This window comes from Penicillium expansum (assembly GCF_000769745.1).
Source record: "Penicillium expansum strain MD-8 chromosome Unknown contig375, whole genome shotgun sequence".
NCBI classification, from domain to species: Eukaryota; Fungi; Ascomycota; class Eurotiomycetes; order Eurotiales; family Aspergillaceae; genus Penicillium; species Penicillium expansum.
The window spans coordinates 23709-34897 of NW_015971423.1; the positions used below are offsets into that span (position 1 = coordinate 23709).

At 47.4% G+C, this 11189-nt stretch overlaps 3 protein-coding genes across 3 annotated transcripts; 2 read left to right on the forward strand and 1 right to left on the reverse strand.

The window, feature by feature from the left end:
* Nucleotides 1–897: 897 nt before the first annotated feature.
* Nucleotides 898–3403, forward strand: PEX2_108900 (beta-glucosidase; the record flags this gene model as incomplete). The annotated part of the gene is made up of 2 exons (XM_016748158.1): nucleotides 898–1066; nucleotides 1125–3403. 2 exons carry the CDS (start codon nucleotides 898–900, stop codon nucleotides 3401–3403), a joined length of 2448 nt encoding a protein of 815 aa, XP_016595000.1.
* Nucleotides 3404–4325: 922 nt separating this feature from the next.
* Nucleotides 4326–8200, forward strand: PEX2_108910 (uncharacterized protein; the record flags this gene model as incomplete). Its single annotated transcript, XM_016748159.1, has 2 exons — nucleotides 4326–5116; nucleotides 7609–8200. The coding sequence occupies 2 exons, from the start codon at nucleotides 4326–4328 to the stop codon at nucleotides 8198–8200; spliced, it is 1383 nt and encodes a 460-aa protein (XP_016595001.1).
* A 1348-nt stretch (nucleotides 8201–9548) lies between these two features.
* PEX2_108930 (cyclin-dependent kinase) lies at nucleotides 9549–10689 on the reverse strand (the record flags this gene model as incomplete). Its single annotated transcript, XM_016748160.1, has 4 exons — nucleotides 9549–9792; nucleotides 9853–10016; nucleotides 10078–10580; nucleotides 10653–10689. 4 exons carry the CDS (start codon nucleotides 10687–10689, stop codon nucleotides 9549–9551), a joined length of 948 nt encoding a protein of 315 aa, XP_016595002.1.
* Between the last annotated feature and the right edge of the window lie 500 nt (nucleotides 10690–11189).

Sequence of the window (11189 nt, forward strand, 5' to 3'; positions counted from 1 at the left end):
CCCGCTAGCCAAGTCTAGTTGCCAAGGCGGTGATCATGATCCAAATGTCGCGTGGTGCCAAGGTTGGCATACTCGGAACAAGTTACCCAGATTTCGTCAAGGTTTCAAAGGTTGCTTCTCATATTTCCTTTATAGTACCCGGAGAGCAAATTCGGAAGAAGTTAGCGAGCACTGAGAGCTAATTAGATCGATAGGTGTGGAGAAGACCGAGGTAGAGAATTAAAATGCATCATGCGTTGTTCTGTGCACAGACTGTTCGGGCTTACAGGGATGAAGAGATTTCCCCAGAAAGAGAAATGTGTGGGGTCCCCATGGGAATGCCAAGACTTCACTCGGTAGAACTCCGGCTACTTGCCTCGGAACATTCCAATCTGGGAATCTGGGAGGGTTGTACTCCATACTCACTATGACGAATCTGAAAGGGTTATTCATAATGAACATCCACTTAGCATATACTTTCTCTGAGACAACTATCCCCATTGCCAAAGGTTGTTTATGAAGAACCATTTTGCACATTCTAAGCCATTTTCACCTATATTCTAGCTCCAACACCAATAAGGGAGAAAATTTCTATAAATGAATTTCGGAATGAAGACTAAAGAGAATTTAATGAAGAATACCAAAGAGGCGGGACAAGGCCACAAATCGGGCCGACTAGTATTCTTATGTCTTTACCAAGGAGCCTTGATTCTTGGCCTCAGAACCCAATCATTATTTCTTCCGCAACGTCACCGGTAGAACCCCGGCAAATCTGTTTTCCCCCACACACCCCCACCAGGTCATTTTTTTCCGGGGATGGGTTGCTGGTGAAGTTGCAGGCTATAAAAAGGGGTCAATATCCCACGATGGCACTTCCAGAGACTGTTCGAGCTCCTGTGTCTAACGAAGTTACGAAAAATGGCCCGCGTCGCTCAGTTTGTGGTTTCAGGCCTTTTGGCTGCCACACTAGCCAATGGCCAATCATTTGATGGAACAGCTCGAAGTGAAGATGCTTTCAGTTATGTCCAGCCCAAGAACACAACCATTCTAGGTCCTTACGGACACTCCCCTGCCGTCCTTCCTTCACGTATGTTCCTCTTGGATCCTTATTTATATAACTGGACTCTTACTGATCTATATCACAGCAAATGCTACTGCTTCAGGTGACTGGGAGGAGGCCTACGCCAAAGCCCAGAAGTTTGTCGCCAAGCTGACTATCGATGAGAAAGCCGACATGGTCACTGGACAGCCGGGTCCGTGTGTGGGAAACATTGTTGCTATCCCACGACTCGGGTTCCCAGGCCTTTGCTTGCAGGATGGTCCTTTATCAATCCGGGTAGCCGACTATGCTAGCGTTTTCGCTGCTGGTGTCACTGTGGCATCCACATGGGACAGAGATCTCCTCTATGAACGAGGTTATGCCATGGGACAAGAATTCAAGGCCAAGGGTGCTCATATTGCCCTCAGCCCTGTGGCTGGCCCACTTGGCCGCTCTGCCTACGCAGGCCGAAACTGGGAAGGCTTTGCTGCTGATCCTTACTTGACCGGTGTCGCCATGGAGAAGACCATTCGCGGTCACCAGGACGCTGGCGTGCAAGCCACCGCGAAGCACTTCATCGGTAACGAGCAGGAGACTCAGCGTAACCCTACCTATGACTCGAATGCAACCGTCACAGATGTGATTCAGGAAGCAGTGTCCTCCAACATCGATGACCGAACTATGCATGAGCTGTACCTTTGGCCCTTCGCCAATGCCGTCCGCGCCCAGGCTGCTAGTTTCATGTGCTCCTACCAACGTCTGAATGGTTCTTATGCTTGCGAGAACTCCAAGGCACTCAACGGCCTGCTTAAAGAGGAGCTTGGCTTCCAGGGATACGTTATGTCTGACTGGGGTGGCACTCACTCTGGTGTCTCCTCGATCGAGGGTGGTCTTGACATGAACATGCCCGGTGGTCTTGGTTCCTACGGTCTAGTCCCCGAAGCCGGCTCCTTCTTCGGCAAGAACGTGACATATGCTGTCAACAACGGAACCGTCGACGAATCTCGTGTCGATGATATGATCATCCGCATTATGACACCCTACTACTGGCTCGGTCAGGACAAGAACTACCCCGAGGTGGACCCCTCATCCGCCGACCTGAACACGTTCTCTCCCCGTTCAACCTGGCTCCGCGAGTTCAATCTGACCGGCGAGCGAAGCCGTGATGTCCGTGGGGATCATGCCAAGCTGATCCGCAAGCTCGCAGCTGAAGCCACCGTCTTGTTGAAGAACGAGAAGCAGGTCTTGCCCTTGAAGGCTCCTAAGAATATCGCCGTGTTCGGAAACGATGCTGGTGAGAACACAATGGGCCCTGTGAATCAGGCGACATTCGAATTCGGTACCCTCGGTTCTGGTGGTGGCTCGGGTACCGGCCGCTTTACCTATCTCGTCTCTCCACTCGAGGCCATCAAGGCCCGTGCCCAGAAGGACAATGCTCTTGTCCAATACTTCTTGAACAACACACAGATCGCGACCAAAAATGTTACCGATCTTTGGGTTCCCACAACTCCCGATGCCTGTCTGGTCTTCCTGAAGACCTGGGCCGAAGAAGGCGCCGACCGTGAGCACCTGACAGTGGACTATAACGGAAACGATGTTGTCGAGTCCGTCGCCAAGTCTTGCAACAACACAATTGTCATCACCCATTCCTCCGGCATCAATGTCCTCCCTTGGGCCAGCCACCCCAATGTCACTGCCATCGTCGCTGCCCACTACCCCGGCCAGGAATCCGGTAACTCCATCGTCGACGTCCTCTATGGTGATATTAACCCCTCCGGACATCTCCCCTACACAATCGCCAAGAATGCCAGTGACTACAACGCCCCGCCCACCACCAAGGTGTCCACCAACGGCACGGACGACTGGCAGTCCTGGTTCGACGAGAAGCTCGAGATCGACTACCGCTACTTCGACGCTAAGAACATCTCTGTGCAGTACGAATTTGGCTTTGGTCTCTCGTACACCACTTTCAACATCTCCGATATCAACACTGAGCGCGTGGCTGACTCCATCCCCTCCGTCCCCGAAGAGCAGCCCATTCAGCCCGGTGGAAACCCCGCTCTGTGGGAGACTATCTACAACGTGACCGTTTCAGTTACCAACTCTGGTGATGTTAAGGGTGCTACTGTTCCCCAGTTGTATGTTACCTTCCCAGACAGCACCCCTGAGGGAACACCTCCCAAGCAGCTGCGCGGTTTCGAGAAGGTTTCTTTGGCTGCGGGTGAGTCGCGCACTGTTGGATTTGAGTTGATGCGACGTGATTTAAGTTATTGGGATGTTGTTTCTCAGAAGTGGCTCATCCCCGAGGGCGAGTTTGTCCTTCGTGTTGGATTCAGCAGTCGTGATTTGAAGGAGGTCGCTAAGATTACTCCTGTTTCCGCTTGAAGCCTGTATATAATTTATGATTTGTGATCAGATAGCCAGGTAGCATATATATAACAGATTTTGATTTGTTCCATGGTCTTTCTACTATTATTTCACATTATTCGCTCATCTATTGCTTATATTGATTCTAATGATTGGTACCGAGGTTTATCGAACACATACGGACTTTGATAGTCCATATATCTCCTAATCAAAGAGAGCAGAGACCTCATTCCTATACAACGTCAACATCCTTCCAACAATTCCCTTAACCATTCGAATAAACGGCTTTTCCCTCGTCCCAATGATAATTCGATCAGATGAAACATTCACACATTCGTGAACCTGCACATTAAGCTTTTCAATGTTCGGCATACTCGGCTTTCAATTTTTCTGGCTTATTAATATGCAAGATTTCGATCTTTGATTTTGAAATTGAAGGTAGGTCGTTGCGGGCCTTTCCCCCAAGCCTCTCGCGCTCTGTTTCTATCCAACTCGTTTAGCCAACACGAATAAGCCTAAAAACCAGTACTTTTTACAAATATTGACGCCAATCCCAAGCTTATTATTATCCAGCCGGCGAGGAAATGCTTTCTTTTTCTTTAATTATGCTTACTACCTATTTTCCTACTCATATAGGACCTATATACGGCACATAAGGGAGACTTGCACCTTTTCGCTTACCTGATGGCCCCGCTAGCGGAAGCACATGGTGTTTCATCTGCAACAGTCAATGTCCTTAGAAGATACAACAAGAACGGATAAATACGACTATGGTATCAACAAGACTAGGCAAAAAATTAAAAAAAAAACATACCTCGTTTCAATACAAACTTGACCACGTGACTGCACACTTCAAACCCCATCCCTTGCATTGATTGATATACCCAGCTACGGTCGAAACTGCATATTCAAGAAGCAATAACTCAATCAATCCCTCACCATGGCCACCAAACTAGTCTTCTATGACATTGCCATGCGCCCTCCAGTTGAAAAGAACAACAGCCCCGTAAACACTTGGAAGACCCGTCTAGCCCTGAACTTCAGATCACTCCCCTACTCAACCAATTGGGTCCAACTCCCCGATATATCCAGCGTCCGGACAGGCCTCAACATCCCCGCATGCCGCAAATTCACCGACGGTACAGACTTTTACACCCTTCCCATCCTAGTGGACCCAACAACATCCCGCAAACTCGGCGACTCCTTCGACATTGCCGTCTACCTACAAAAGCAATACCCTGCCGGAAACGATCTTTTCCCGCCCCAGCCCCTAGACTACGTCTTCAGCACGGACGTCGCAATTTTGATTCCTTTATCTGAGTGCGACGAGGGTGAATACCCCGAATATGCACGCTTCAATGTGAATGTCGATTCTGCATTTACCTCGCACGTCATACTCATGGCTCAAGGGGTACCCTTTGATCCTGCAACTGCCGAGGAGATGAAGGCAGAGTTTGTTCGGCGGGCTGGGGTGAGCTGTTGGGAAGATTTTGTTCTTACCGGTGAGCAGCGTGAGAAGCTTATTAGGTCCTTCCGGGATATGCTGGGGGAACTGGCGAAGCTTTTTGGGAGGGATGGGCCATTTTTGCTTGGGGATCGGGCTAGTTATGCGGATCTTATTGTTGGAGCTTGGTTAAGGATGGCGAGCATGACTTTGCCTCGTGAGGAGTGGGAGTTAGTTAGAGGGTGGCATGGTGGTGTTTTTGGGAGGTTGCATGATGCATTGGAGATGTATGCGGCTGTTCAATAGCGAGTGGGGGGTTATCTACGCCTAGTAGGCCTAGTACGGGCGCTTTTATACTATCTTATTGCCGCTTTTTCTTATAACCCTACACCTATATTTTAGTAATTAAGTACTTACCGATAGCGTCTTCTCTTATAAATTCCTATCGCGCACCTATATCCCTTTATTCCTTCTATTCTTCCCTTATAAAGGTTGAAAGGTCTGTATATTATAGCGATAGGGGTTTAATATTATCGATAGACCTTACTAACTCCTACTATTTAGTCCCATAGTGGTGCTAAGAGATAGGTATCTCACAACTCATCAAACATGAAACTCCCTATCAATCTATTAGTTAATCGAATTGTTCTCCTCCCAATGAACCCTAAAGTAGTAGAGATATACATTTGTTCTATTTCTTAATAAGTAAACTGAGCATCAGCGCAACATATATGAGACATTCTCACTTCTTATATTTTTGGGGGACACATATGGGGGCAAAATGGCTCTGCGTTACATTCAGTACAGAGCACTAGATAGATCCGCTGGCATATCTTGTAGCTAGAGCCCCCAAACGGCCAATCGGACAAGGATTCCCGTAGCTCCGATATAAACGAGAGCATAGACCTACCTACAGGGATAAGTTATGACAGCTTAGCTGGTTTCTTAGACAATGCACAGACTTTCCCATGTCCACTATACATCATTGATCCGGGTTTAGCAGTAAACTGGACATATCATGAGCTTGAGAACGGAGGATAGAGGCCTAATCTACTAGCTAGTCTGTCTACTCTTCTCGGAAAGATGTCTCATTATGAGACACAGCTTGCAGCTATAGACGGAAGCAAGCCAGAACAGTCACCAATCGGGGATGTTCTGTCTCTACACGATCCTAGGTCATTCTCATAAACCACAGCTATCTATCTACTATTAATGCAACTTCCAATATTAAACTGCCAGCCAGACTGCTTACACCCTCCTGCTACATCCACCAAACGCTGATCTACTCTGTTATCTTCGTCTATCTCCGCGAGCAACTTTCTAACACCGTGGACCCTTGCTCTACTCACAGGCCCACATACTCCACATATAGATTAATGGTGGATATATTGTAAATGCTTACCAGGGTCTGCGATGGTGGCCAGCCCCAAGCAAGTTGCATGTATCTCGGGTTTGAACTTGTTGAGCGTACTAAATAAAGTATTTCTATGTTGGTTGACCCCTTTGCGATCGCCTGGAACATTCAGACCTATCGAGTTACAGGTCTCAAGGGAGATATCTTAGGGTTTGATAGGAGATATGCTGCCCTTATTGGATTAATGTGTCACAAGACCACAATCACACTATTATCTAAAGCGATAGTCCCTGAGGGGTTTGCCATCTCCTGGCGGTTGTCGCGACATCTATAGCGACAAATGCTAAGAGGAGAATGAATCGACTATGGGAGGGTCATAAATTTACATATACATGTTGTTCACAACGATTACTGAGGTCAAGTGTTGTTAGTTTAGTCCCTACGCCGGCTTTAGTGTTAGTAGTTTTAATTTGCTTCGATCTAAATCGGCCCACTAAGGCTGTCTCTCACTCGAAGCTGCTTCTACCGTACAGCTACAAATTTAAAAAGAAAGATGGCGGAATTTTTGTAACTATGATGATTGGCGCCTGAAATTCGGAAACTGATACGATCAGACATGCCATTCAGGAATTTCGGTGCCGATCATTGACCCTGCCTAGTATTGCAGTACCCACTGAGTCCTGCTGATCGGGCATTTTATCTAGGGGCTGCTAAGCCATGGTAGTAGATGTATCTAGATAAGAAGCTATCTTCTTACACGTGGATTGCCTTTTACGGGGTTGTGAATGCAAAACATAAAGCGTATATTCTTCGACATGTATAACATTGTAGTTCATATTCTAGTATACTTGACCCTACGCTATGACGTCTTTTTACTTATTTAGGGGCTAGCAAAATCTTGTTTCCACGTTTGGCCCCATATTATCTTGGCCCCCGAACACCGGACACCGTCTGGACCCCGCCTGTGCATCGCGCGTACTTTGTATATACACTTCAACTTATTTGCCTTTACCCTATGACACCCAGGAACATTAGGCACCCGATAAGTCTGTGTTGTAAGCATGATCCATTTTCTTGTCTGCCAATACCACGGCATCTACGAAGATAAATGAGCAAGATTCTTCCTTATTCTTCTCATTATGAACGACGAACTTCAACAATCCATCGGCCTTCTCATCAAAGCGATTTCCTTCTACATCACTGTTCTCGCCTTCAAAAAACTCGTGCAATTGATAATTTCCGTCGATCAACCGCCAGAATGGGTGCCATTGGCGAGAAGAAATACACATTCGCAGCAGCAATCACGGCGCTCGTAGGCTTGATTATGGCCCGTGGAGCTCAAGCTCTCCCATTCAGATGGTACGTCAATGCCTCGAGCATTCGAGCAGGGGTTGTCTGGATTGTCTGTGGCTATTTCATGCCTAGTCAAGCTGCCACGGGGTGCGTTGGGGCTGCTTTGTCCATCGGTATTGGTGCTGTCATTAGTGCCCATGGTGGTACCGGCACATCCGATGCATTGATTCCTTACAGAATCTCCGTGGACAACGTTAGCTACGCCCATACTACCCATGAGGGCGTTACCCACAATTTCATCAACACTTCGGTTCTGTACCACGACTGGCACCACGTGCATGCCATCGATCAGCCCATGAACCTAACAGTGAGTATGCTTCCCGATGGAAGAGTCCATGCCCGCACCGTTGGATTCAGCGCTATGGACTGCGGTGATAATTGTCCGGACAAGAATGCCACCAACCAACTCGCAGCTCGATCGGGATCTGTGCCATCTCATGTCCAAGAGATCGTTTTCGCCTGGTCTGCCCGGAAAGGATGGTCCTCGAAGACAGAAACTAGGCTCAAGGGAGCCGTGTTTGGGGCAGCATATTATGTGACTCACGAACCATCCGGAGCCTTCCAGTTTTGCTCCAGTGCATACTTGACTGACGGCACGATTGCTCATGTTGGCTTCAACTTCTATGGCGACAAATACACACCCAACATACCACCTGCTTGTTAATTGGGTATTGAAACGGCCGATCACAGGTGAGTCAAACACTGCGTTTCTAAGACAACCCTCGAATTTCAGTGTGCTAACTAATTTCAAGTCTATGAGAGTTAGTTCGACTTCGATTGGATTAAATTTTGATCATTATGCCTGCTTGGATGGTTCTGTTGTGTAAATGCTGAGAACAGTCGTTGCAACAAATAGTTTTGGTAGCAGAATTGAGCCGCCGGGTGGGGGGGTTCGGTATTAGGAAATGTGCGCCATTTAAAGGAGGAGTGTCATTGGGCCCATCGTAGTCAAATAAACACCCTACCTTTTCTCTATGTTTAACAAGAAAATGAATGGATCAATTGGTTTATGGCAGAAATCAATCTGTTGAAGTTTGGAAATACTGAATTGGGTTTGGCTGACCAAGTAGACACCAGAGCGAAGGTGGTGATTGTGCCGTGCCAGGTGCAAAAGAGCGACGCTCCGCATCCACCCACTAATCACTCCAGAAAATGGCTGCTCTAGTCCAAGGTCGTGTCCGGAATGTAGAATATTGTTGGTAGGCAATACAACAAGGGCTTCCATGAGGTCGTGCACAGTTCATGACCAAACTACTGTTAGCTAATTTTTGCGTTTCATCTAGTATATCTAGTATCTCGCTCAGTATTCCTTGAGAAGCCCGTAGGCAGTAGTAGATAGCTAAATAGAGAAAAAAAAACTAATGAAACATACAACAGTGAGGATTCGCTGGTGGTCACCCACCCAACTACTAACTCACCGGCGTGTGGCTTAAGTACGGCTGAGCGGACGGGAAGCCCTGTTTTCCACACCCTATGGTCGTATGTATCAGGTTTTGCATGAGAGAGGATTATAGAGCAAATGTGAGTGGGTGTAAGTGGGTAGTGTATGATGAGATGGAAGGGCTAGTACGCTATGGATAGACTAAAAATTACCGAAGTCGCGCGAACACCTACACTAACCCTCTCAGCTAAACTAGGATATACTTTGTTCTTAGAGTTATGACCAAGGAGAGGGGGGAAGGAAGGATTGAATTCTCTACACACAAACTGAGAGCTACTTAAATAGCTAAGGGGAGGTCTGGCAAACCAGGCATCAAGGCCGGTGGCTATTTCAAGACTTACATATATATGTCTAGCAGCTCCCCAGATGGTATTGTTACAAAAGTAATTCTTTTCACTTCGGTTCAAACGTGTTCGGCTCTATTCCATTCGATCTGAGAACAATCCTAAATATGTGCAGCTAACTATATCAAGATAAATATACCATGTAACTAGGTTGAAAGAGCACCTGGCGTATTTGTGACAAAAGAAATAGGGATTGCAACTGCATTATTGGCCATTGATTTGCTGCTTCAGTGGGCGCGTCCAGAGTAGTACGAACTCCCCTTGCGAAAGTAAGGATGGAGGCACGCCTGCTTTGCGGAAAGCCTTTTCACGGGGTCGTACTGGAGAAGAGCCTCGAGTAGCTCGCAGCCAGCACTATCCAGGCCGGGTACCAGAGGGGCGCCAGACCGCTTCCATTGAGGAAACGTGCTTTTGTAGTCGGGAAGCGCAGTGACACCGGGCCAACTCTCTTCGTCAGGGGTGCCAAGGAGGCTATCGAATTGAGTAAGTCAATTTCATTTGCAATATAGACATGAAAAAAATAGTGTTTACCGAAATATCATGAAGATTTCCTCAATCTCCGAGTCAGCAGGGAAGAGGGGCTTGCGAGTACACATCTCAGCAAAAATAGCCCCCACAGACCACATATCGACGCCGGTGGAATACCGGGGACTACCAAGGAGAATTTCCGGGGAACGATACCATAGGGTCACAACCTTGTTTAATACATGTTAATATTCAAGAGTAAAAGAATACATCTTTCAGTGGGGGTTTTACCTCATGGGTATACCTCCTCAGCGGAATACGGAAAGCCCGAGCCAGTCCGAAGTCACCCAATTTCAGGGTACCCTCCCTGTCAATCAGCAAGTTCTGCGGCTTTAAATCACGATGTAGGATACGATGACTGTGGCAATAGCGGACACCCTCAAGCAGTTGTGCCATGAACTTTCTCACCATCGCTTTATCTAAACCGAGGCTTATTCTCGATCCATTCGGTAGAGGTTTTCCCCGGCCACCTTCGCTAATAGGCAGGGCGTCCATATATTTCTTCAGGTCCAAGTCCAAGAACTCCATGACGAGATAGAGGTTCAGACTATCGGAATGTACAATATTCAACAACTGGACAACATTCGGGTCCTTCATTTCTTTGAGAAGGGAGATCTCTCGAATGGCTGTACTAGGGACGCCATCATCTTCGGCTTCGAGTCGGACCTTCTTTAGAGCAACGATGCGGTTGGGATAGTTCAACTCTCGAGCCTTGTAAACGACACCGTATGCTCCTATGGTAGACAAGACGTCCGTTAGCTAGGGTCTAAGGTAACCATGCCAAACAGACACGGCAAAAATGTCACCTTCGCCAACTTTCTCAATTTTCTGGTAATTCTCCATGGTGAAAGTGACTCCTGGTTGGTTTTATAAATCTTAATCAATAGAAAATTGGAAAGTACCGAGGTAATGGAAGAGATACAGGAGGAATAAAGAAAATGATCAGTGGAAAAGCTGGGCAAAGCGGCTGAGTTTATAAACCCACATACCAGTAATAATCACTGGGCGTGTTGCTATGGTGAATAGGTTACAACATCTACGGCGTGTTGCTATGGCGAATGCCTACTCTACGGTACAGCTCATAAATTTGGTAATGTAATTTACTTGCGAGCTGCACTGGGTCTCTCTAGATATTTATTTCTCTTATGGCCATTATTTTTACCCGCCCCGCCCCCTGGTAATCTTATTTTGTTTACGCACCTATAAATGGGGGTTGCCAGTGCTTAGATTGCTTCCTCTGACTGAATCGCATAGCTATCTCAGTTCACCATAGGGGTGACTACTAGGATACCCTGCGCAAGTTCAGGAGAGGAGCTACCTTCGCTGCCCCCCCCCCCCCCCCC